Source organism: Boleophthalmus pectinirostris, unplaced genomic scaffold, assembly GCF_026225935.1.
Source record: "Boleophthalmus pectinirostris isolate CB_2022bp ecotype Guang Dong unplaced genomic scaffold, ASM2622593v1 HiC_scaffold_22, whole genome shotgun sequence".
NCBI classification, from domain to species: domain Eukaryota; kingdom Metazoa; phylum Chordata; class Actinopteri; order Gobiiformes; family Gobiidae; genus Boleophthalmus; species Boleophthalmus pectinirostris.
In genome coordinates this window covers 26615609-26643559 of record NW_026571190.1, presented here as the reverse complement: position 1 = coordinate 26643559, position 27951 = coordinate 26615609, and the positions used below count along the sequence as shown (strand labels likewise).

The following is a 27951-nucleotide window of genomic DNA, read 5'->3' as shown; positions in this document are numbered from 1 at the left end:
TTTACCACACAAACCCACAAACTGAATATTACTCCAACCTGAATTCTAACTGAAGTAAAGACAGGATGAAGCCATAATCACAACAAAACATTTTATATAAAACAATTTATATGGACATTCAATAACAAAAAACAAAACAAAACGGCAGTCAAATGTGGGTTTTACATGACAGAGGAAGAGGACCAGTCATTGAGAAACCATTGCCACTATGATAGATGGCCACACAGTTTTCTATAATACAGTGGCAAGAAAACCATGATGGGAAAACGAAGCCACCACACGTTCAGCTTTAGTTTGTCAGCGGGTCTTTTTGCCAAGCGGTACTGTGCTCGTCTTCGTCAGCTAACTGCCAACACCAGCTGCCTATAGAGTTCAACGGGTTAGTGGTAAAGGAGGACTTGGGCTTTGCTGCTTGAAGTCAAATATGAAAGACACAGGATCATGCAAAACTAGTTTAACTTGACAATATCGCTCATGCTGGTTAATCCATGCCTTCAGTGGCTCTAAATGTTGTTTGTGAGAGTTTTGTGGGACTAGTAGCATCTTTGGCTGTTTTTTTTTTTTTTACTGTTGTGTCCAAAAACACATTCACAAAATGAAGATTGTTCCAAACAAATGTCTAGTTCACAACAAAAATCAAAACAGCAGCACAAAACATGTCCTGTAGATTTCTCACAAGAAATCTGAAATACAAATACAGCCATAAAATAATCTTGTAAAACATTCCCATTTTACATTTGGATTTCCTTATGCGACACTTTATAATCTGTAATGTGTGTTAGTGATGAGGACTGGATAACTAACCTAATCCAGAATCACAGCATTGTTTGAAATGGATGGATCCTTTCACAAAAACGTTAAGTTATAACCAAAGTGCTACATGCCTTTTCATTTAATTCAAATGCCTGAGACATTTGTTAAATGGAAAAATCCTGTCACTTTTTCAGTTAAATTGTAATGCTAAATATCGCATCTTCAATCAAAAGGAGGGAAAAGTCCAGGGCAGGCTCATTAGTGTTGCATGCATACCTTTGGATGGTCCATGTGTGCGCTCAAGTCTGTAACAAAACGGGTCATTTAAAAAGACTGATGAACAGTAAATAAAATTACTATTAGAATTACCATAGATTATGACATAACACTAACAAAAAGATAATTACACATAAGCATGTGCTGTCTTACAAATCTTTGGAACCAAACAGAAATCAAAAGCCACATCTGGAAATATAGAATACAACGGTATAGAACAGTATAGAAATGCACAACAGTAAGGTGTTTTGCATGTAATATTTTATATCCACTGACTTTATCTCTTGCTCAGTGTTTGCTGTCCAGGCAGCATCTATAATGCAGCTAACTAATTCAAGGAAGACTTCTTTAATGTTGGACTTGCTCTATAAAAAGTGGAGCATGAGGGGAAAATCCAAATAATAAATCTCTACATAGAAGGATAAACAAATACTGTGGTTGCATTTGTGACTGTAGATTAGGGATAGGTCTTTATCAAAAGAAATTTTTTTTACAGCGTAGTACATTTTTGTAGTGTTTTGTATGTAGTTATCTCTGTGCATGTGTGTGGGAACATGTAAGAAGGGGGTTCTTCAGTCACCATTTTCTGGTTTGAACCCCATGGTTCACTATATGCCTCATAACAGCAGTAGCTGCTGTGCAAGTCAAACAAAATAACGCTTTAATAATGTTAATAATAATTAATAATAATAATAATTTGGTAACTTTTCTCTACACTAATTTCTTTGCATATGACACTTTAAAGTTAAAGGTTTACCATTTCCACATACTAAGAAAACGTGAGGTAAGAAACACCTCGAGCCATTCCACTTTCAGACGATGTTTGTAGTGTAATAAACCGTCCCAGCAGGTTCAGGCTCCACACCAGGGCAGACAGCAGCCTCTGGTTTGTGTCCACCAGTGAGAGGGTGGGATCTGGAAAAGCTCTCATTCTGGTCTTGTGTTGCACTCCAAACCTGCTGCTTCCATCGCGCCCATGGAGTGTGGACGCATTTCCTTATATGTTGAGTGTGTGCAGGCCACACAGCTCCAGCTCTTTCATAAATAATTAACAGCTGTTTGAAAGTCACTTTTGTCAGACAGCCTTTGGAAGAACGTTTGGGCTCCATCCCATGATTTGTGCTGCAGAGTGCCGAGGAGAAGGGGGACTATAATACAGCCGTGCAACTTCAGGTCTTTTTTCTTCTTTTTAATGCAAAGGCCAGGTCAGTTTGTAATACAGCATTCCTCTATTTCTTTAGTAGCATATATATATATGAAAAAGTAGGGGAGGGGTCAGAAAATTTTTTAGCCATGGCCAACTTTGCATCAAAACTATGTGCAGTTCACCTCCACAACAACAGATGGAGCTCTTTCATGGGATTTTTATGGAAGAGAGGAGCTCCTGATAACTGAATTGTCTTAATAAGGGGCAAATCTACTGTATCCTCCTCTGTAGAGCGTTGCCTGTGAACACAAAAAATGATGCAATATTTAGAAAAACAATAATAGTAGTAGAAAAGTAGTTTCATGTTTGTGAGGTAGATGTCTTACCATGGCTCCAACACCATAGGCAGCGGGGGCTAGTGCAGCATGATAGGGGTCTGCTGTATAAACACGTCCGTAACTGGTGAATAAACAAAGTAGATGAGTAAATGTTTAAGCAGAAGCTCTCCTCTGATCTGACACAAATGAACTCACCTGTCACTGTAGGCGGCGGCCGCGGCAGCAGCAGCAGCTGGAGTCGCTGCTACAGCAGCTGGCTGGGCGTAGCGATACGCTGCATATCCACCCTGTGATGAGGCCGGACCAAGGCATTCAAAGGGAACATGAAGGGGCACAAGAGAAGACCATTAATCCCACATTCAAATGAGCAGAAGTTAGTGTATCTACGGGGTTACAGTGTGGGGAAACTGCCGAAGAGAGTGAAATATTAAACAAGCAGACAGTCGGCAAATCTGTCTAAACTGGTGCAGAACAGCATTCACAGGATGTAGGTCAGGCTCTTGTGGTCTTTCCCTCCAGAACTAACACAATCCTGTTTGCTCCAAAACATCTTTTGTGCCTTTAACGTGTTTGCCATGGAGGGAGAGAGTCTTTACCCCATAACTGTGCCCAGTTCCCCTACCAAAACACACACAGTTAAAGAAAGGGGAAGGGCTGGTGAGGATGATTGTGTCATTTTATGAACAGCTGATGGACAAACAATTACAAGTACAGGTGTAAGACGACAGCCAGTCAGATTAAGAGCACGCACACACACAGTCGCAGGCCAGCGACCAATCACGGACACAGCATGCTTTCCCAGATCAGAAACATACAGTGTATTAGGCCAAACATCTCGATATAAACAAAACACACCACTGCATTCTAGCCTACAGGATAAGTCATGACCAAGTCCCCACATTCAGGACCACACTTTGCTGCTATGGGGAGGAGGCTGGACTTTAAGAAAGAAGACAGAATAAAGAGGGGAAAATAGAAACTCAGTGAAAGCTAAAATAAAGACTTGAGGAGAGAGTAAAGATGGGGAGACTTGGGAGGAGTCAGCCTTGTAAGTATGTCTGCATGCCCACACTGATTCAGTTAGCATGCCACAGGTGAAACAGATCAGGGAGATTCCTGGAAGGGGTTTGAAATAAATCCTGTATGGTGGACTATCCTTGCCCTACATCGCTCCTCTGGATCAAATTTAACTTTACTTTCATCCTGTCTTGTAAAGTTGTATAAGTATATTTTATAACCTGTGTTTTTCAGGTGTGCCAGTCATATAAAAAGATCATTAAAAACACTAGCTCTGTTTATAATATCTCCAATTGCCCTGACAGTCACCTTTCCTGATGATATTTTCTAAAGAAGTATAACTGTAGTGTTTTCTACCCCTTCCGCAACTCCACCCATGTCAGAATCCAGTGAGTTAGTAAAAGAAGACAGAAGGCATTTCGATCTCAGATGGTCAATAATGTCTAGCAGCACGCAGTCATTGGAGACGAGTAGGATGCACACTGGCTCTCACACAAAGTGTGTAAACCCTACCTGAGGCAATCTGCCACTAATGTCCTGAAACACTAGTCTACAGAGAGAACAGAAAAAGCTATTGTCAACCTGGTCACCCCCACACACACACACCATCACACACACATACTGATAATCACATTGGTACAAACGCACAAAGAGCACAGGGGCAAACCCATCAGGAGTCAAATCATGAATGGGGACCCTCCAAATGCCGCTTTGTGTTTCTGGCATTTCATTAAAACATCTGTAAAATCTTATAAATTTGGCCATTCATTGCTACGCTGCTTTGGGTTTGCCCTGTGCCATCTCACACTTGAAAACCAAGAGACATGGAGGAGAAACGTAGAAACAAGTGACTGAGGGATCGAGACGCTCATACTTACATAGAGGTCAGCTGCACCGTAAAAACCATCCTGATAAGCCATCACACTGAGAGCGATGAGAGATGGGAAAGAGTCCAGAGAAATGTGTGGAATGACCAAATATGTGGGCAAACAGGTGATGATTGGACAGGTGTCAATGGTGTCAGAGAGATTGTGAAAGAGGAGAGAAAAAAGGTGAGATTATTACACACCGTGCAACATGCAAGCCAAAATACCACGTCTTTGTATAAAACAACATTTGGATTCTTAACTAGAAACTTCTTCATTCAAATAATTGCTTATCAAAACCATAGAACTGAAAGTTACAAGGAAATGGTATTCTTCTTGATCAATTAATATCAAAAACTGCAATTGAAAACACCAATTCAAACATGCAGGCACTTAGTGCACTATTTAAGCCCACATGCATTTAGTCTGTGTAAATATATGGTTAGTGGCTGGTGTTGTTTACCCTGGGTAGGTTGGGATGGCAGGCTGAGGCACAGCTGCTCTGACTGCACTGTACACGGGCCGGGCACGACCTCGCAATGCCCCTCGAAAGGTCGCAGCAGTGGAGGCGGCGGCGGCGGCTGCTGGGTACGGGAAGCCCGGGACTGGAGGCAAAAGAGCAGAAATGATTTTCAGAGTGACTTGAGGTCAGCATGCCGTACAGGCTGTCAGAGCATGTTAAGTGTGAGGTGTCTAACCTGTGTATAGTTCAGGACTGTACATGGCTCCAACCATCGGGCTCAACTTCCACCCTGCTAAAAAGACATTTTTACTTTAGTTAAAGGCATTATTGGGATTATATTGTCACACAAATGTTAATCAGTAATTAAACATTAAGCAAAAATTTAATTAAACCATTCCACTGAAAGCCCTGGTGGGACAAATTATTATGCTTCTGGGTCCAGAAATACAGAAGTATAAATTTAGCATTTAAGAGACCAAAAAGATGAGGGAATAAAATCTGATCTAATAGTTCAATGTCATATTTCAATATTCATTTATTCATATATTTAAAGGGACGACTTATTTTACCATATGGAAGAGCTGCAAGACCTTCTCCATTTGCATACGGTGTCGTCATCTTCTTGTTGGTCATCACTCGGGCAGTGGCATTGTTGACCTGAGTGTCAAAGAGAGTGAGCATTTATTTGCTGCTGTGTCCGTTGTAATGAGGGAAACTGGAGTGCAAACATATAATTAGATTTTACATTTTCATTTTGCATGTGTTTACATTATATATTGACAAATGTTAATTCTGTTGATGAACAGCAATGGTATTTAATGCATGCTTCTTTTCAAGAAGGAGAAAGACAAGAATCCCAGTGAGTAATCAGGCAATTTGCACACAAACAATGAAACCAATAGCACACAGAAAAAACAAAAACAAAAATGCATTCAGAAACGATATCCAAGGCCATTATATTGCTACCTGCAAAAAAGGAGGGAAAAGGTGAACTAAGCAGCAGAATCATCAATTCCAACACAATGCAAAAAAATCAATTAGAGTTCATTCACAAATTACACACAGCCAATCAAGAGCGCATCACATCACCAGAAGTGAGCGAAAGTAGCCAATCAGCAAGCAGCAAGAGACCAGTCAAAAAGAGGCAGCCTTCCCAGTCAAGACCACTACACATCATACGAAGTCAGAGGAGGAAGGGCAGGAGAGAACGACAGAAGAGACAAGGATGCAGGAGGAGCCAGTCCACATGAAAAACACAAAAACACACATGATGGAGAGAGGAGCGACGGACAGTGAACAATCCATCCAAATGTGCAACTTCTACAAACAAGATGCGACTCTCCTCCAGGTACATCTGACTACTTCAGATTTAACTGAACAGCAACGATGGAGACAGAAATGAATATATGAGGAAGATAAGAGCCTAAGATGCAGGGGGGTGGGGATGCAATAATCATTCCTCAAAAAGTGAATAACATAAAAAATATTTAACTTAATCCATGGTTGTAAAATAGTCGGGCATTTCAGTTTCAGTGTGACACCGCAGAGCTCAGAACACCGGCACACCATTCAGAAAAGGTAAAACAAAAAAATCTGGTAACAAATCTGTCTCAATGCTCTTTGCACAAGTAACAGTTTGCATCAAGCTTTGTGACATTTCACACAGGGTAGGTTTCATGGACCCTTGGCGATAATTGTTTAATAAGTGTTTTAATATTAAGACCACCACTGTCTGCAGTTACAGATATGCTACAATCCCAGACAGCTCGACAACTACGCTCTTCTGACCAGTCAAGCTAACACAGCTCTCATGCTCAAGCATGCTGTCCCACTAAGGTGCAAAAATGCAACTATTGTTTGAGACATGACAGAAATGACAGAACTACATGACGTCATACAGATGACGAGAAAGAGTAAACCATGCAGGATATACAGCTCTGAATTAAATGCTGAATGCAGTAAGTTAGAGAGGTGATTGGAATGAATGCATAAGAAGTGGTAGTTATAGTTGTTGCATTTGCAGATAGATGCAGTACATTCAGTTATTTACGTGGCCTTATAATGCCATGCGGTCAACGGCTAATCTAGTAATCATTTCATTCACCTCCTCCCCAGTCAATCAATCAAATCACAGAATACGCCAATCAGGGACTATCAATCAACCAATCGAGCTCCCTGCAGCAGGAGGCCTTTATTTGGGTGTCGGGTGCATTTTATTTCATTTGGACGGATGGGGTGGGGGAGGGGTCATTCAAAGATGATACCATGTGTACACAACTTACCGTTGCCCGGAAAACGGCGTGAGGACACGCGAGCAGTTACCGTGGAGACTGACAACAACAACATACAAAAATCATCAGGGTAATAGAGAAAATATATGCGAGAAAGAAATTAACTAAAAAAAATAAATAAATAAATGAAAATAAAATAAAACCACAAGATAACTTAACAGAGAAAAACGAGGTATGATAAGCAACCCCACCCTAGGGTGAAGAGCTATAGATTTAATAGTCACATGTCCACTAGAAGTTTCAATATTATGACTAATATCTGGGCTATTAACCCAACTACAGTCAGTCATGTGTGAAGGAGCAAAGATATAAACAGAAAATCACAAAATTGGATTTAGAGCGATGCAACCATTATGTCCAAATTAATTAGCCATAAAATTGCCTCTAAACATTCACATTCTACAATGTTTATGCTAGCTACCTGTCATGAAACTAGAGTGTACAGAGATATGGGGCAGGGATGGACATCACAGGACATATGCAGGTGCACATGGGACAAACCAGGACAGGAGGACAGACAGACAGACTGGCCGGGTGAATAATAATGGAGAGAGATGGAAAAAAACAGAAAACGTTTTGAGAGCTATAGTTTCTAGTGCATTCTCTTCACCTCATTCTCTCTTGGCCCTCCGTATTTTTATTCCAGCACACCCACACACAGAAAGAAGAGTGCAGGACATTCCATACCATGCAAAAGAAGCTTCAGTAGCAAGTAAAAATATTTAAAAAAAATAATTTAAAAAGCAGACCAGAGCAAATGGCAAAAGCAAATAGTAATTTTTTACTCCAATAGCCATTTGCAAGTAATCCTGTAGCTCATGCTGACAAAATGAAAAGATCACAACAAAATGCACTTCCATGAGATTTGGTGTCTTTAGAGGAGTGAAAGATGCAAGCATGTGTGTAAAACTTTGTCATCCATATCTGCATTTGTGAAGTTAACAGAATCCCACTTGAGCATCTTCATAAACACCACACTTCTCACGGCAGTCTCATTCCTTAAAACTGCGCCTGACAAATTACCTCCCATCATGCATCAGTCTCGTAAAAAACATCACACACCGAGAGTCACAACCCAGAGGTACTGTGTTAGATTTAAGGAAGTCAACATCCGATCTCAAGCTCTGTCCATGCAACATACAGTAGCCTCTTACCGTCGCTATCTAGAGCTAGCGAAAAGAGGCTGGCTGTCCACACAACCGTAAACAAAAATGCCACTCACTGCAATGGTAGAAGTTATGACGGTAAAGGTGATGGGGAGAGGGGGAGGAGCAAGAGAGCAAAACAAACTGAAAATGTCCGACATGCTGAGACAGAAGCAGTTCAAGAGTCAGCAGCAAGGTCCCACTGGCCATGCCATTTGTGTAGCCCCCTCTACCCAGCATGCTTTGCAAACCACATTGCTACAAGATCAAAGTGCAACAAACAGCCCAGGACAACCACATCGGAACAACACTGGCATGAACATCGACATAAAGTGCCAATCTGTAAAGACGTCTGTGTGCGAGACACCATTGCACCATGCCAGACTGAAGTCAAAGTGGGATAGATCAGCATACAGTTACAGCCACCCGGGTAAAAAAAACAAACAGAAAAAACTACAAGCATCGAACCCACCGTGACAAACTCTTTTATTGTCGAACATGAGGGGAAACACGGGAGTATATTTTATTACAAAAAGGGGGCCAAGGGTTGTGAATTACCTCAATTTTCCTTCCCTCCACCAGCGTGCCGTGGAGCTTCTCTCTGGCTCTTTCTGCTTCGGCACTCGTCTCAAACGTCACAAACCCGAAACCCTAGAAAGGAGAGGAGAAAATAAAAAAGAGAAAAGGTTTGAAAAGCTTCTGCTGAGCTCAATTCTGTCATCGGTGATGTGTGTGGTTGCTCCGTCCTACCTTGGATCCCCTCTCATTGAAAATAATCTCAACGTCAAGGATTTTTCCAAATTGCTGAAAAACAAGAGAGGAAAATGAGAATCTGCAGGAGGAGGAGTCATGTGGTGCCTTTTGCCACGGGGTGTCAGCACTGTTCAAGCATGAGCAGCTGGCATACGGCCAACACTGCTAGTCTTTTCTTCCACCATATCTTGCTTGCCTCTGTTCTTTTCTCTGCACCACACTTAAAAAACATGGCTTATGTAACAGTCCCGCATTACACCAAATCCTCACACCTTACTACCTCAGATTGTCAGGCTCCCGTTTTTAGAGAAGACCAGAACAGCCACAACAGTTGTCTTCCTATATTTAGACTAATCAGCATTATATTATTGTGCTCAGAATAACACCACTTTGAGGTAATTATTTATAAAGCGCTAATAACCTATAATTCACATCACACAATAATAAACAAATAGCGAAAAGCATGTCTAGTTTCTATTAACATTGCAGGTCAGGTTAGATTCTTGAGTAATGAGCTCTTGTTAATAATTAAGATTGAATTACAGACACAATTAATAGTGACTACATGTGTAACAATATTGTAACAAAATATATTATCATTATTAATAGCATCAATTTATCTAAACCACAAATCACACACATATACACATTAAACAAAATCAGCTTGTCATAGACTATAGGGTATTAGACGTGTGGGCCTGTCATGATAATTACTATATTAACTTCTGTATATGAAAGCTGGAACTAAATATTTTGGAGCTCAATATTTATCGTGTGTTTATTTGCACAAGTGTGGAGATTTTTGTCATTTTACTGTAATAAGGAAAGATTAGAGCATTAGAGGATAAAATAAATCACTTGGTGCTTTTTTATTTTTTATTTTTTCCAGGTATTCATTTGTTGCAGCACATGTCTTTTAACGTGAAAGATACACGACTACATTCATTCCATACGCCATGCAACTGTACAACAACTGCCCTTATGTAATAGACAACCCTGTCGTGTCAGTCACTAGTTCATCTTTGCACCGTTACGACCTCTTGTATATATATATATATATATATATATATATATATATATATATATATATATATATATATATATATATATATATATATATATATATATATATATAGGAGATAAATTTAGTATTACTATATTTCTTTAATTTTTACCTGTACATATACATTTGTATAATTATGCTTTACTTGACATCAGTCTCTTGCCGTTTTTCCTTACTTATTTTCAATGTATTATTACTGTTAGTATTTCACACACAACAACAAATATAAAACAGAGCAAAATTATTGTGTCCAAATAATTTCCCTGCTTGAGCAATTAAGTTTCATTATACTATACATTTAAAAATATGTTTACTTGGATTACCCTGCTTTATTGTTATTGTGTCAGGGTCATGAAATGTCTCAAGATTACCGTTTGTCTCAGTATATCTGTAGTAATATACTGTGTTTCAAAATGTGTTACTGTGACAAGTCTAGTGACAGTAAATGAAATATTTCACTATTTTTTGAGAATGACAGTTGCAAATTGTAATATTATTGCTATTGTTATTATAGTATATTTATTATATTATAGTACAGCGTCCAAATAATTTCCCTTGTGGATCAATAAAGTCTAAGTCTGTATTAAAGTAATTAAAACCGTAAACTTTGACGTTGCCTGTTAAAGATAAATCCTTCGTAACTCAATCATTTCAAAGTCAAATCCATAAGAGAAAGACAAGAGCGTGAAGCCCATACAGACCCCGAACATCTGCCGCAGGTCGGGGTCCCGGAAGCGGAAGGGGATATTAGAGACATGGAGGCGTTTGGGGGCCCCTTTAGCATCTGACTCATCTCCAACGCTTCCTCCTCCTCCACCGCCTGAGCCGACCCCTGACTGACCGTCAATCTGGGAAGACCCATCTGGCTGTTGGGACAGAGACAGCAGAAAGGCAAAGGAGAGGGGAAACAAGCGGAGTAAGTCACGAGTGTGTGGTAAATATTAGCATGCAGGAATTCTGTCATTTGGTTATTATTATTAAATTGCATTTTATTAAAGGTGCACTGCATAACATTTCTAGTGGAGGGTCCGCCGCCTCCTTTTCCCCATGGAAATATTATTGCTTTATAGAGAATGTTGCACAATATGGATTAAACTGATCTATCATGAGGACGACGAGCAGGTTACAGCACTACGCTACATTACAGTTCAGATCTGTGGAGATACGTCCTTATTCACAGAAAGGATTATTGCATTATTCATCTCGGGTGACACATATATTTAATGTCATAACATGGAACACAAGAAAAATTGCGCAATGCACCTTTAATCTATCCAGATAATACAATGATAAATATGTAGTACCTGCCTAGAAAAAACTTAGCGCATAATGGACACAAAGGACAAAAAAATTATCATTATTATTATCATGAATCATTAATCAACCATAGAAATAAATAAATTAATTTTAAAAAGACATTCTGGTGTCCTTCATTGGCTCAGTCATTGCTAACCTTTTCTGAAAATGTCAAAATCTACGTTTACTTTATGAAAAACACATCCAAGCCAAGAGCATTATCTCATTTGCTGAGATCTGCTTTGAATAACAGAATGACTTAAGATGGTGATTCACAAGGAAAATGCCATTCTTTTAATTTTGAAATTGACCTGTATTACAAAACTGCTTTCTGCTTCCCAGCGCAAAGCTATTAACTGTAGCATTTTCGGAATGATTTTCTTCTATTTGTGTTATAGCAGAAGTATCTTTGACTAACAAAATGAATTAAGATGGTGATTCACAAGGAAAATGCCATACTTTTAATTTCGAGATTGACCTGTATTACAAAACCGCTTTCTGCCTCCAAATACACAGCTATTAATTCTAGCCTTTTCAAACAATTTTCTTATATTACGTATTTTTAACTAACAAAATTAATTAGAATGCGATTTTCCTTGTAAAAATCTTAATGTCAAGAGTGACCTGTGTTACAAAACTGCTTTCTGCTTCCCAGCACACAGTCCAAAGTGCCTAGAGTTAATAGCTGTTTCCTTATATTTGTATTATAGTAGAAGTATCTTTAACAGAATGACTTAAGATGGTGATTCACAAGGCAAATCCCACTATTTTAATTTCGAGATTGGCCTGTATTACAAAACAGTATTCTGCTTCCCAAGACACCACTATTAACTCTAGCCTTTTCTGACTATTTTCTTCTATTTGTGTTATAGTAGAAGTATCTTTGACTAACAAAATGACTTAATATAGTGATTCACAAGGAAAATGGTATTCTTTTAATTTCAAGATTGACCTGTATTACAAAAAGTATTCTGCTTCTCAGCACACAGCTATTAACTCTAGTCTTTTCAAACTATTTTCTTCTATTTGAGGTATAGTAGAAGTATCTTTCACAAGGAAAATGCCATTCTTTTAAGTCATTTTGTTAGTTAATCACCATCTTAATTTGAGGACTGACCCGTATTACCAAACGGTATTTTGCTTCCCAGCACACAGCTATTAACTCTAGCCTTTACTGACTATTTTCTTCTATTTGTGTTACAGTAGAAGTATCTTGAGACCAGCGCCTCCATGTGTCTTTATTTACTGGATAATTCGTGTGCTTTCACAGTTCAGGGAGACTGCGGCGGGCCTTGCTGTGGGCTGTACTGCACTGAGGGAGAGGCAGATACTCACTTGGGCACAGAGGCTGTTGGCGTTGGCGCTGTTGGCTGCTCCGCCTGCCTCCACAGGACCCTGCACGCCCCCCGCTGTGTACAGGCTGCCCCCGTAATCCAGAGTCAGGCCGTTCTGGGGGGGTGGAGGCGGGGGTGGAGGAAACGCAGAGAAGGGAGGAGGCACCAGTCCCTCCTGACCACCAGCACTATCCTGAGAGCCCTGTTGGAGGAAAAACAAGAGAAGAAGAAGTCATCAACTGGCTAAGGTCTGCCATATCTTTTACAGGGAGCATCACCTGACCGATTTGAGACCATTTTCCCCAGAGTTGAAAGTCATACCATCACTGATATAGGATTTCCTCATTGCAGCGTACATGTATATAAGTCAATGTGATGGTATCGACAGGCCCACCCCCCACCATTAAATATTCACTGCAGTCATATCTATTATTGAGGGTCAGATGCAGCCCTTTACTATGTTTTCTATAACAGTTAAGTCTCTAACGCCCACATACACTCACCAACCACCTTTGACACACAAACACCCACACATCTAAACGCTTGCAAGGACCGACTGTTACTAAGACAGCATGCTCAAGTATTCTAGCATCATTATTACCCCCAGAAATGATTTATAAATGGAGCGTAGGAGAAACAATACAATTTGAGCTCCCACAAACACATGGTGGAGCACGACTCAAGCAAAGGCACGCACGCGTACATTCCTCGTTGTTGGCAGCAGGGCATGGCTACCCTAAATGGTAATAGAGAGCAGCAGGAGACAGCAGGGATGGAGAGGAAAAGGGGACGGACGATAAAAGGTGCTGACTGATGCAAGAGACATGGCCATAACTAACAGATAACTGACCAAAGCAGAATCTTTATACAAGTACTGTGGAGGGACAATCAATTAATATTGAAGCATTTTGCAAACAGTTATGGTCTTCCTCTTCTAATTATAATTATTACCATCATTATCACTTTCTATGTAATTGTTATTAGTAATAATGGAGAAAGGCATAATGACGCGCTGGCACTACATGCACTCAGTACTAATGTTTCATTAGGGAAAGTAATACTTGTTGTCTTTTTCCACCTGAATGCTGTAACCTCTAAAGACTGGCGCTTACTAGACATCTGCTGAGCTGCACTGACGTTATGTGTGTGAGTGACAGGCCGCAGCGATGCCCATCGCAGATCACAATGGATCTCTGTCCCTTTGGGAGTGCTAAAAGTGTGGGAGGAGAGCTCCAGAGTATATGCGAGTATATGCGAGTGTGCCATCTGTCCCAGCTTTTGACCTTTGTCAACGTCACACCTGTGACACTGAAACCGGCCCCTTCACTCGTCCAACAACAAGAGGCGTGCAGCTGACATGGATCACGCTCATATTATGACACAGGAGCATATACAGATAACACAAGGGGAACTTTGTCCTGTCCTACTACATGTACAGGACATTTGAGAACAGCTATACAGCTGCAAACCAAATGCTTGTACAAACGTTCCCATGTGCCCCCATACAGAGGGTTGGAAGGGGAAAGGGGGTAATTAATCATAGTAGGAAATCAATCTTATGGTGGTAATTAAGTGAAAAAACTTCAAAGTAATCAATATATCAACAATTTTGAGCATACTTCAGAGTTAAAAACCACTACAAATGATTACATAACACAAATGTTATAAACCAATATGTTGGGTCTGTTAATTAAATACAGACTAACTAAATGAGAACACAGCATATGCTGGCCATAACAAAAACCCTCCTACATTTATCTAATATACATAAAGAACGACTCTTTGCCAGGACTCTTGTGGTTTTCAGTTTGCTTGGTTGTTGCAATATCCAACAGAGTAGAGCATTTTGAGTCGCTGTTGCCCGGCACCACACTGAGTCCCCTCTTCACTGTAGTCTACTGCAGAATTTCACACTGCTCTCTCACCAGGTAAAACACTCCGAAAACCCTCGTACTCCAAAACCACTGCATTCTCCATCTTCTGTGGCCCTCATCACCGGTACCGCCGCCAGTCGCTCACAACATTACTGACCACAGACTTCAAGATGAACTTCGTGTTATGAGCAGACGCCTCTGTCAACTCTTCAAAGCCCTACAGCTGTAAGAACCACTTCCAATCTCACCTGTAGCCCACCAAACAAGATTGTGCTGTGGGAATAGCAGATGTAGAATAGATAGATACTCCACCATCGCATGCAATCAATTTCCTGCAGGTCTGTTTACTAGGGCTGTGAGCCTTTAGTCATTTAGTTCACTGGTGGCGTCTTGGTAAACTACATTGGTTGATGATGTTATAAGATTTATAAGGATTTATTGTTGGAGTTTGCAGGAATTTGAGTGACTGGAGCTTAATCTGTCTTTTCACTTATGAAGATGCTGTTTATTATAGTACTTCTCTGTACATAGTATATTTTGCATGAGATTCTAATTATGTATGAAGTTTTGTAAGTGCAACACCACAGTCCCTTTTAGTAGATTAACTGTTCACTTGGCATGCCGTAACTTAAGGCTACCACAGTTTTATATCGTCCACAGCCCTTCGTTAACCCAGTCTGTTGCGCTTCTAATGGAACAACGATTATGCTAAACGTGCCTTTAAAATGACAAGAGCCAAATAGTCTCCCACTTTCTCTGCTGTGGAGGTGAAATGGATAGTGGGTGGAGGGAGTCAATGTAGGTAATCGCTAACCCAGATGACAACAGCCACAGAGTGAGTGTCTAGAAAGAGGAAACTGATCTCTCTGCTGGAGCAACTTGGGAAATGAGAAAAGCACAATGTTATTAGAAAGACAGAGGCTACATCTAAAGTGAGACGTAGCTTTGTTGTCCATGTACAGCTTTAATATATTAACATTATTTAAAGGTGCAATGCGCAGCTTTTCTAATGGAGGGTTTGTCTCCATGGAGATGTTATTGCTTTGCCTGGAATGTATTCATTAGGGGTGTTTCTACTGCTCAAAAATCCAATAATTCTCTCTGTGTAGAAGAGGCTCTCCACAGATCTGAATTGTCCTGTAGTGTAGTTCTGTAAACGCTGGTCTCCCTTGTGATATGTAGTTTTAATCTACACTGTGGAACATTCTAGACAAAGCAATAACATTTCCATGGAGACATCAGGTGGCGGACCCTCCACTAGAAATGTTACAGAGCACCATTAAATTAAAGTATCATGCGTTTGAGTAGGGGTAAAATATCTAGAAAAGCTCTCCTACTATGCATCAAAAATTCACCGTCTTAATGAGTCACAACAGATGACTCAGTGGACTTTACAACTTCTCCATCCAACTCAGACAAAGCAGTCCTTATTATAGAGTTTGCTGGGATGTCTTCAAAAGCAGCGATGTACACTTTGTCCATGTGCGCGGCAGATTAAATCATGTCTATGTCAGTTGTTGTTTACACTGAGGAACAGACTAGAGAATAGCAGGAGAATGGACAAATCCGGCTGTTGCTGTTCCTACTGCCAGCCTGAAATAGAAGCGGGAACGCAGGCCAAAAACAACCTTTTATTTGTGTTCGGCGATTGGCCTTTTCAGCGCAGATCCGTTATTGCTGTGACACGACGGGCAGCTCTCTACCTGAAACGCGATCGCCGCTCTTGTAGTTACAGGAATAGTGTATGTTTGCCCCCCTTTGCTAGTTTTCACTGTCTAGTTTCCTGACTGCTAGCGGCCTTGGCGATGTGATGGAGATAAAAGCATGTAGTGAATAAATGGACATAGATGATAGGGCTGGCGGAGATGAAAAGAGGGATGCACAAAGATGTAGCTGGGAGGAGGGTCTCTGTCAATTGAAAACCCTGTAGAGAAATTGTAAGCAGCACTCAGATTTGTGTACATTTAGCTTGCCAACGTGGTGTCATTATGTGTGTATGTTTGTGCGCGCATACTTCTGGTGTTAAGGCGTTATTCTTATGTGTTGGCTAGGCAAAAGCCAGTGACTCAGAGTGGTAGCTGTAGCTAGCTTACTTTCGGGTCACTTAACAGCAGCAAGTGCGTCTGAGGAGGCATGTTATAAAATGTGCTCATCTGCAGCAGTCTCACTATAGCATACAGGAGACAAGGAGGAGGAGAAGAGAGTGGCTAAGAGCTAACTAGGGCAACTCTGGGTCATTTCACATGAATAATGACATTTCAGGATCTTACTTCGGCAGGCCCAGAGCCATTAGACTATACCCTCATTCAGCAAGTTGATGATGGACAACGTGAATTGCACCGCTAGCATCCTCACATATTCAGGCTCTACAAACATTAGTTTAGTTTAATTAGTTCAGTTTTTGGTGCCCGTGTATTGTGTTATCTAAGCTAGAAACAGCTGGAGAAGCATTTGCAGCGTGTGTGGCATAGTGATGAGGCAGGAGACACCCTCTTGTTAAATTATTCCATCCTACATCAAGCCCTGCCTCACCATCCTCCTCCCCCTCATGCGGCTCTTCTCCCCGTCTTTCCTCTCTCTCTCCCTTTTCCTCCCACTCTCCCCTTCTCTGCTCTGCTTCTTTACGCTTCATAAAATCCAGACGGGACCCTTGCATATGTCCCGCCCCCATAAACGCCAATCATCTTATGGGCATCATAGCAACAGTATGATAGTGTATGTCAGGCTCCTCCCTCCCACATACAGCTCTGTTTCCTTATAGGGTAACACGAGTGCTTGTCAAACCCAGTCCGCCCACAGCAGTTCGCCATGTAGGGCTTCAATCACGTATGACCCCTGCCACCCCCCTTTCCGTGCATGCTACCCCCGGTGACTCCTTTTCCTGCTGCATGTTTACAAGAGACGTGCATACATGTACAGGCCAGCAGCACACGCGACATCACTGTCACCTCTACTATCCATCAACTGACTGGATTAAAGTTCCTCATCAGCTTCACTGCCAAATTAACTAAAGACAAACTCTAGACAAAAGCCGACGAGAAGACTTGTCCACATTATTGCTCATTAAAGGATGTATGCAAACACGTGCAGCTGAACACACAGATACAAAACAATGTGTTTACCCAACATTCAGCACACCTTTTACCCACAGACACGAATCGAGTTAGTCTAGTTTTGCGGCTGTCATTATTTGGACGTCCATTGTGACTTGGAAATGTACACAAAGCTGGTATATGATGCTGCCGTCAGACTCATTATGAATACAAATGCTTTGAAATCTCTCAGCAGGCGGGGGTCTGCTCCATTTCATAACCATGCTTCTAACCGGAGCAGCACTGGCAAGGTGCTTACCCTACAGGGCTCTCCCATCAATGTTTCCCTCAAACTGTCTAACAATCTGCACAAATGAATGACTCATGCATGTTGCTACGGCAACACAGCTCATTGGGATCATCTAACAACCATTATTGTTAACCCTGCAACGAATCAATAAGATGATCAGAGGGGGAGGACAGACTGTAAGGTAGAAGCAGGGAGGAGCAGTGTGAGGGGGGTAGCTCCTCACGGCCTGGATATCGTTATGAAAGTGTGCCGGTGTGTAAAGTTTCGCAGCAGGTAGGCGGCTCTCCCTTGCCTGGGGGCACATGCTTAGGTGGGGCTTGAGAAAATATTTTCAAGTCTTTTGCACCATATTCTGCACCGAACAGAAGTGAAGGCAGAATAAGCAGGGCAGCGCTGGCTTCATCGCTGTTGGGATAATGAAGACGCAGTGGGCTGCTCCGTGCCCATATGTAAGTGCACAGTCAGCTGAACGCTGAGAAATTGCGTCACACTGAAGTAGCTCTCGGCAGCTGACCTGTGATATTGCCTGGTCGCACACAGCTCCACTGTGTTGATCTCTGCTTATCTCACTTTCATCCACACAATTTGGGTTTCCTGGGCTTTCCTGGCAGCTGACTGAGGGTGTCCCATCACCTTTAAAATCAATTTCCAATCTCCTGCTCCCAATCTGTGCCGAACAACCCCCCACCCTTTCTTCCAGGGGCTCTTAAAGGAAAACATTGAGATAACAGCTGCCAGGGCCCCAGGGAGAGTGTGAGGAGGGAGAAAAGAGGTCAAACAGTAAAGAGCCGGAATCCAAGGTGCAACAGAAAGAGCCTGACTCACTCCAAATGAAATCTAATGATACAAACATGACACTTCATGCACTAACTTTGCAGCCCACTGTGCTCTCGAGCAGTGTGTGTTTGTGAAATGTGTGACACAGAAATTACAGTGAGGAGGTGTGAGCTGAAAAGAGGAGATGCAGAAGGCAGGAAGAGATAGGGACTAAGAAGAAAAAACAAAAAGAAAAGACAACTGTTCCATGGACACCTGTCTCTTTCGCTCACAGGCTTTCAGCAATGTACGGAGACAGCTGCTGGGGCAATAAAGACTTTTGACTTAGCCCTCCTCCCCCTCTCTGCCTGGGCTTCCACTTTTGCCTCAAATGAGTTTAAAGCAGGCACACCAAGTAGCTACATAAACACCCTGTATGTTCACATAGATTCTTCTGAGCATACATAATACATGGCACAGCTCTTTCTGGCAGCGCTAGCCCCAATGTTCACATTGCATGCACTAGTAGCTCAGAGCAGGAGAGCAGATGCTACAACAACAACACGTCCAAAATGCAGTGGCTAAATTTCAGAAACGTTCTCTTAACCTGTATCGTCTTGTCATCTCCAGTTGCTACACGAGTTTCTCTTGATGTGTATCTCACAGCCACTAACAGTAGTCAAAAATGCCCTGAGTGGACCACTCCACTAAAGGGGTCAAGTAGAGTCCTCATCTGTTAGTAGTTAATTAACATTTCATGCTTAGTGACAGCGCTGGGCACTCTGATGCCTCTTCATTTACAGTGAGAGTTGTGACGCACACAGGCACACACAACGGACAATAAGAAAGAGAGGAGCCAACACTCACCGACAACACGGAAGGATAGTACAGTCCCATCATCGTATTCTGTGCAACAACTCGAAGTGTGGGCTCTCCGCTCTCCTCCTCTCTCTCTCCCTCTCTCCCGTCGAGTCTGTGTCACCTCACCAGCTCCGCTCTCTTCTGTCTGTCTCCCAGATTCAAAATCTCCCTCTCTCTGCCCCCGCTCACTCGCTTGCTCGCTCACTTGGTCTACCCTCCTCCTCCTCCTCCAGCCTCTGTCACTCGCTCTCTTTACGGTGTCTCCCACTCAATAGCTCTGGCTTCTCCTGCACTGCTCCGGTGCGGCTGTGCCCTTGCTGCTTGCTCATCTCTGCTGCCTGAGCTCCACTCCTCCCACTGCTCTGTCACACCTGCAGACTGTCCCCTCCCCTCAGCCTTGCTCGTGTCGCAGTCCCTCTCTCTACCTCCTGGAGCTCCTTCTTCATGTAGGTGAGTTAACTGGGGCTCCGCGCCACTGGGAGACTGTGTGAAAAGTCACCATTTTACTGTGTTACATAAACACGCTGCTGCTCATTTAAGAAAAACATCCGTTATGTAATCAATCAGATTATTTCTGAACAAATGATCAACCACTTTACACAAAGAAAACAGTCTCATAAGAGCACAATCCACAACAAGGAGATCCAAAAGAGCAACATGCACCAGCTTAATGTGCCTTCGCTCACAACAGCCTAATGGGGGCAGCAACACAGTCTTAACAGCTGCAGAACAAAATGTATCTAAAGCATTTTTCTTTATTCATGTCCAACATCGGGTCCAGCGCCCTCACCATGCTCCACTGTTATCATTCATATTCAGAATCCCACAAATCTATTTGGCTTGTGGCTACGCAATTTGCATTCTGTGCAGGAATGGGGGAAAATGACTTGTAATATATACAATTACATGAATAGCAACTCAGAGAGGTAATTACTGAATGCAAATGTGTTGAAAAGCCATTTCTGAAAAAAAAAAAAAACTTGAGCCAGAAGGAGAAAAAATAAAACAAGATGTGATATCATCAAAAATGTAAGGATTAGAGCTACACATTGCGGAATTAAGTAGCTTTAGTTCACTGCAGTCTCACTTTGATTTTAAAGAATACGGATAAACATTTTTTTTTAAATAGCATTTTTAAACCCTTGTTAAAAGCATACTTCATGAAATCTCAGTAGGCTTTGTTTCCTTGCATAATCAACATACATTTTTAAGCAGCACCATCAATACATTTATTTTTATTGATTGTGATTTTCTGTAATTAGCCAGTAAAATGCTGTCACAGGTACTTTGCGCGCACAGCAGTCTCCAATTAAACCTACCTCAAATCCATTTCCTCTGTGGCCTAGCATAAAACCATTAGGAAACATTAAGAGACCACTTGGCGGAGATTTGACAGATAGATACTTATTAGTGTTTCTCAGTTTGAAAAGTGTCTGTACCGTGTTCACACATCCGCTCCATGCTGCTCTCTGGGCTCTGCCTTTGATCACATCATTCTCACACGGTTGTTGACAGTTTAGCGCCTCTGTGCTATGGGAGCCTCCACTGCCCAGTATTGTCTTCCCATGTTTTTTTTTTTTTTTTTTTTTTTCCCTTTTCTCTCTCAAATGGTGTGATGCGGCAGACCTTGGCTTACATTTTTACATAAATAATATGCCCAGCCTTTATGATTATTCCACCAACATTATCATTAGGAAGGAAGTGGTTGAGAGCACCATTCTCTTCACAGTGAAATGAACAGTGGCTAATTGGCTCAAAGGCAATAAGTGCAAAGGGAAAAAAATGGAGGGGGTGGGGGTATACGATAGTGCGCTGATAAACAGCCAGGGGTGGTTGGGCATCGCTGACACGGAGTCGGGAAAGAAGGGATTATGGGTAGAGCAGGAGAGGATGAGTGGATGAACGGGGGGATGATCTAAGGATTACCCACACAAAAAAGAGCAGCCGATTAGCACAATCGAGCTAATACAAACTAAGGAAAACAGATTGTAGGGATTAAAATTAAGAAATGGAAAGATTTGTAATTGTATTGGTGCTTTTTGTGGTAGAGGCATCTAAATAACATAGATGGAGGTTTTCTTCAAGAAGAATTATTATCTTACACCCCCACCTCGTGGTCTGTTGAGCTCCACTGAGCCATTAAAGATATAGTGTATCAAGTATAAGTGTATCCAAGATTTAAAAATGGAAGTGTGACAAAAATAATGACCTTACCTGACTGTGAGTAGGATATCCATGGTAACCAAGGGTCAAAGGGTCATTGTTCTGTAAAAGAAAAAGTACATTTTTACACAAATGCCATTTAAGGTGTTGAGACTCACACACACGCAATCATTCTTTGCCTTGTTGAAACATTTTGGCCTTTGACTTAACACTTCTGCAGTAATAATCAAATTAACTCTGACACTCTCCTGTTATCTTTGAGTTTTGTAGCCAGCAGCCCCTTTCTAAGATGGTGAAGACGTGATGGCGGGCGGGAATTATGCAAGCAGGAGATAAAAAGATGCGGAGGAATTGTGGGTGTCACCGGCGCTCCTAAATCACAAATGGGTCAGGGGGATGTCAAGTCTATGGTATGAAATGGCATCATGAGCCTTGATGAAATCTCCACACACTCCTTTCACTGCTCTGTGAAGCTACGACCAATAGATCAAGCATCTGGCGAGTAATTAGGAGAACGCTGAGCAGGATGAACATTTTTTCATTTTGTTTGGATCCAGAAATGGATCCAAAAAAAAAAAAAAATCATTTCCAAAACGTAGTCAACTTTACATTTCTTATAACACCACGCTTGAGATTTTTGCTAATGTGTTTCATAAAAAAAAGGCACTCTTCACAGCAATTACAATGTGCTTTGATATGAGGGATACAGATTTGCCTGTCCCTAGCTTCATATCACTAGATTAGAAAACAACTGGGCTCCTCCCCCTTCTCTACGCCCCCCTTCCCATATTCTTTTCATCTGGAACCAATGTCCCACGTCTGCTCTGTCCCCGGGGGGAACACTTTGCTCTGTGCGCTTCACAGCTTGACTTCGCATGATTAATACTGTAGCCATCTCACTGGGAACCCCATGGGGCCATTTCACTAAAAACTAAGCACAAGGTCCCAAAATGTGAGCAGTTTGATCATAGGAAAAGGAAGTGCCATCTTGATTGAAAAAATGCAGTTTGTGCAGTGTATCTCTGAGCCAAAAATGTACTTAGTGAGCTGGCTTTGAGAGGTAGAAGCACTAAATAATGAATCACCTCTTAGAGGGTTGAATAACATGAATAAAGTATAAACCTGATTTTACAGCTAGGCCAAACTAAATGTACTTCACATAAAGTATAAAGCCACACGGTGAAAAGCATAGGAGAAAAAATAAATTGAAAAGACAAAAAGGAACCAGACGCGAGATTAATGGGGCCGTGTGGAAAAAAGGAGGTACAGAGCGACAACATCTGGAGCACAGAGCCTTGTGTGAGGTTAAGCTGGAAATGTAACAGTAAAATGTCTGCACAGAAAGAGAAGCAATGGCACTGAACACAATGACTCATGCATGAGCAGAGTCATGTGTTTAATTTCCTTAAGGAACTGCAGGAATGAGGAGTGTAACAGCCTGCTCACTGCAGTTATCTAACAGCACCAGTAAGATCCCAAACACTCAGCATCTTGCACTGATAACTTAATCATGACTTAACCTTTTACGCTTCTCCTTGTGAGCGGTGACAAACGGAGCACATGGGATTGTTATTGGAGCTGGAGATGGTGTTTCGTAAAGGGAGTGGTTCAAAAAGATGAAGAGAGGAAGAAAGTGCAAAGGAAGAGAGGGTGAGCAATCAGGAGAAATTATCAAAATGACTTGAAGTCAACAGATGGTGGAGGAGAAGGGGGGCAGATGAGCAGGAGGGGGTGGAAAAACACAATCAAAAGATGTATGGCTGAGAACAACAAGCATTTACATTGTTGATTCATCTGCTGGGGAGTGTTACTGAGTAAACTGCCAACAGTCAGTTGTATTAAAGACTTGCAAAATACTTTCAGATATGACCAAAAAGATAAATGAGTCACATCATGGTGGCAGCAACTGTTCAATTGTTCAGCTCTAATAAGAAGAAATTGTTCAACACAGAGCCACTTTCAGACAGTGTACTGGCACGATCCTGTCTGTGCGCTCCAAAAACTGCAGGTATGGCTTAAATTAGATTGTTTGTAGTCTGTGAGTTGTGTCTAATTTGGTCACAAGACTCACATCTATTCCTATCATGCCTTGGGACAGCCTTTCATCTAAGGAGGAGATTAGGAAGAACATGGGCTGCTCTGACAGTCCAAACTGCAGAGGCCCCGCCACTCAGGAGGATGTGAAGCCATTTCATCCACAGAGCACTTACGTGTTAAGCCTCAAAACAGACAGGCGGCCGCTCGCCTTTATTTTCCCTCTTCATCCTTCACTTCCTTTTCACTTTCTACAGTAAACCTACACATGCTCTACACAGGGCTGTGGGTCAAGGCAACTGATGACATAACATTATCATGGATCATTCTTCACATGTGACTGAATTAAAAATGTACACTTATTACAAATAAGCCTGAGCCATCAGAATGTGTTACTAAGGATGTGATCAGCCATCAGGATGTGTTACTAAGTATGCATTTACTATGAAACTGACATCTGAGCTCTAGGAGTCTTTTCTTTGAGATTCTGACAGCACAATTAGTAAAAACTCTTTTAAATTATTAATATCCTAATGTGCGCTATAGTGACAGAAAATCTACTGCCTGAGAGACAAACGACTTAAGTGAAATTGATCTGGAGAATAGCAGTGCATTAAGCATGCTTCAAAGCAGAACCATGCGCCCTGAGCCTGCTCTGTTGAACATAATTCAGTCTACAGAGCAATGCTGGCCATTTATCACAAAAACAGGCATCCAAAACCTACATAAATATTCTCCGCATACAGCAGGACTACATTTTTCTTGCTGACGTTTTCATTCTATTTCAGCACAACTGAGATGAAAATACAGGGTGGTGATCCACCTACATTAATGTCCCAGTCCAGTCATTTGTCCTCACACTGTCACCCCAGGCAAGACCTTATTAGGTTAGAGAGTGCCCCGGTTCTTACGTAGAGTGACAACAAAACATGGCCCGCTCAACGACATACCAGAGAGATACTGAAGCAGACAGCCTCCTCTTAACATCTAAAGTCAGCCTGAAAACTGGTGCTTTGTCATAAATCACAGGACACCCCATGTGATAATCTGATAATTTACCGTAATCTCCGTTTTACAGCACTGTACTTAAGATCTGCAGTGGACTATATTATGGAATAGTCTGAAAATCTGATTTGAAGGAGCAGCTCTTTCACTGTTGGATGCCTCCTCCCTTAGTTTATTTGTGTGTGTTAGTGGAGCCTTCAGTCATACACAGCCCCACTGCAGTGCTCCTACATGCTTTACTGCTCTGCCTCAAGTTTGCTGATGTGCCTTGACAGAGACGTTCTACCCCCGCACTGCGATGACATCACGGGGCCCAGGAACTAATGAGAAAAACAGCAGTGTCAATGGCCAAGTGGGAAAGATCCTATTATTGAACTGAGTGCTTCAAATGGATTACTCTGCGCTACTGCCACACCCCACTGTATTGATACATTTACAGGTCAGAGATCAGATCCTCCTGTCGTGTCAGCAGAAACCACATTTGAGAAGTAATGAGGAGAAGGAAATAATCAGGACCCCAGTTTTAAAATGCAAGGTTTGCTCTGTGGTAATATTTTCCATTCTTAAAATCCCTCTAACGGGATTTAGAGGAGCCAAATGTGTGTTTTATTGCTTTTTCCTGGAACTCAAGTGCTCCAAAGGCAAAAAAAGACACAGAACAACACTTTTATTAATAAAATAAAATATGTCAGTCTTTTCAGAACAGGAGCTGGCTGACATTTTACAAATCTTAAAATAGTATATAAAGAGAAATTGAAGGTACAGAATAACTTGAACTGAACACAGTTTTATCTTAATTTGTGACATGATTACAGTTATTTTTAACATGAGACCAACGCACTTTGATCTTTGACACAGTATTAACTTACAGGAACAGCAGTATTACTAAAACAGCTTGTGGACGTTTGAAGTCGTAACAGACAAGTGTTGGGGGGATTTCACACTAATCTTTGTTGCAGTCATGTGTGTTGTATAAATCTTCTGCCTTAGATAAGAATCTCAGATCCGTGTGGATAGCATGCCCCCTCCAGTTTGAGATGTGATCCCATTAGCTGGAAACAAAGCCTCTTTACTGCTAGTGATAGGGCAAATCTGTTCCTGCAGCAAACCCAGTGAGTGAGGGGAGCGAGGGGGGCTCTCTCCCACTCTCATTTCCGGACTGTCCAGCCAGCTCACGTTCAATACATTTTAGAGGCTGAGCTATTGATCCGCATTTCAGTGTGACACACAAACACACTCATCCAGTGCGTGTGTTTAAAAGTGCATTACGCTCCCAGGCCTGCCTGTCAGCACACACCAGCAGCTCGGCCACGTAAACCCCACTCGTTTAGTTTTCCAAACAGGAGCAAATGGGCCACTCCACCTCCATTACGGGCACTTTCAACAGCAAAGAAATAGCTTTCAGTACTTCAGTGGAGCCTCTCATCCTCCACAATATACCATAATAATGTCTCGGCTGCCTGGGAGAGTCTAGTGAAGTTTAATGAACCACTGCATTGCTGAGGCAAGCACAGAGTAAAAACAAATGCAATAGTGTTAATTAAAACAGCCCAGCAAATCAATATAATCACCATGAGTGGGTTGGAGATTGATGACTTGCTGCAAACTGGAAACAAATCTTTGTTTATACCAAATGCCACCTATTGGGTTCCTTTGCAGAGAAACAACTGGGAAGGCCATAAATTTACTTTTAAAACATGTGTGGAACCCAACATTGGGCTGTGGTGTGGATTGGGGTTAGTACATTTTTGCATGCAAAAGCCTCATGAATGGTTTTCCTCCTCTCTGTGGTCTCACCTGAGGTGAGAGAGCGACGCTTTGAGGAGTGTCTTCATGTCCCTCTATGAACTTTATTTTGTAGAGTCTACAATATAGATATGCAAAAACATTTCTGTAGCATAATTAGACCAATTTTAATACGTGAAGGTTCAGCTAAGGGTCTGAAATTCAGCTTTACACCCTCACAAAGATTTATTACAGTGTCACAAACCATGTGAGAAAAATATGTGCCACTTTGTAACACCATGGCCAAGATTTGGATCGCTGTACATTGTACTTGTGTTTGAATTCAGCACTGAAGAGCACTCACCTGGCCAACATCCCCGAGACCCCCGGTGCCATCCATCCGGGGGCGCTTGCACTCAGCTCCAGAGGTGTCCAGCAGAGCAGCGGCCGTCTGTCCGTCAGGCTCCGGGTCTCCGCGCTTCATGCCCCGAACAGCCGAGGGAGGACCGCCTGCGTTGGGGTGCACACCTGCCATGGAGTCCAGCTCTCTATCTCGATCCAAGAGAGCCCGGGACACAGGCAGCATGATAGAGGCAACGTCGGTCGACATTAACATTTAGAAATCGTTTGTGTGGTTTCTATCTACACGGAAAACAGGCCAACAAAGGTAGCCAAGCTGAAGCAGATGTGAGCTTTCTGCCCGGGATGAAATGTTCTTGCAACACTTCTAGAGACGCAGTCTTCGGTTTGGGCCTTTGTATCAGCCCACAAAGAGTTCAAATGTTATTTAGCTCAACCCGAGCAATAGCCTTGACTATCATAAAACGCAATTCCGATTGGCAGCAAGACGAGTTACCAGTCTAATAAAAGAGGTGTGCGATTCTGTAAAACAGCAGCTTCTAAGAGGCCATCTACAACATTTAGTGTCAATGTGAAGCTACAAAGCATTTGCTGACCGTGTTTATTTACTGCGGGTTGCTTCAGAGGCCTACGTTATTCCAGCTCATAACAAACTAATTATTCAGACATCGATCAAACCATTGGCTCCTGAGCATAATCTACCGCCTTATTTCCATCTGCCCTGTTTTTTTTTCTTAAGGGGCGTCTTTATAAGAGCACAATATGAACATCCTACCGCAGCCTTAAGATGAAAAGCCCCTCAACATGTCTTCCCTTTGCCTTTCCTCTGTGTATCAGCCAGACTTGTGCCACAGAGAAGAGGTTCACTAAAGAGTAGATCCTCGTCAAGAGCTGGCGTTTGCCCCCATGTTAGTCCGCTACTTTCCGTTAAAGAAAGGACGCCGATCTCGCCTCAAGCTGCCGTTTCCTTGTGCCTAAAGTCTATTATTTTTCCTCTGTGCGTTTTCCCGGTGTGTTCTCGTAGCGTGTTTCAGAAAGGAAATTGTCCTCACTGCCTCCTCCTACCCTCTTGGTGTAGTCATTCCCCTC

The 27951-nt window shown here is 42.0% G+C and overlaps 1 protein-coding gene across 3 annotated transcripts; it reads right to left on the bottom strand.

Moving 5' to 3' along the window:
- Positions 1-77: 77 nt before the first annotated feature.
- Positions 78-27908, bottom strand: rbfox2 (RNA binding fox-1 homolog 2). Of its 3 annotated transcripts, none has more exons than XM_020938524.2 (13): positions 26867-27908; positions 21790-21840; positions 12744-12944; positions 10814-10978; positions 9047-9100; positions 8855-8947; positions 5430-5517; positions 5096-5152; positions 4861-5002; positions 4410-4455; positions 2710-2801; positions 2563-2635; positions 78-2475 (listed from the first exon to the last, which is right to left on the bottom strand). In XM_020938524.2, exons 1-13 carry the CDS (start codon positions 27116-27118, stop codon positions 2431-2433), a joined length of 1359 nt encoding a protein of 452 aa, XP_020794183.1. In that variant the 5' UTR covers positions 27119-27908; the 3' UTR covers positions 78-2430. The 3 variants fall into 3 exon arrangements, 2 of the variants coding, with proteins under 2 accessions (XP_020794183.1, XP_020794184.1); XM_020938525.2 differs by having other exon boundaries at positions 5096-5149; XR_008632832.1 differs by lacking the exon at positions 78-2475 and adding an exon at positions 4045-4081 and having other exon boundaries at positions 2618-2635.
- Between the last annotated feature and the right edge of the window lie 43 nt (positions 27909-27951).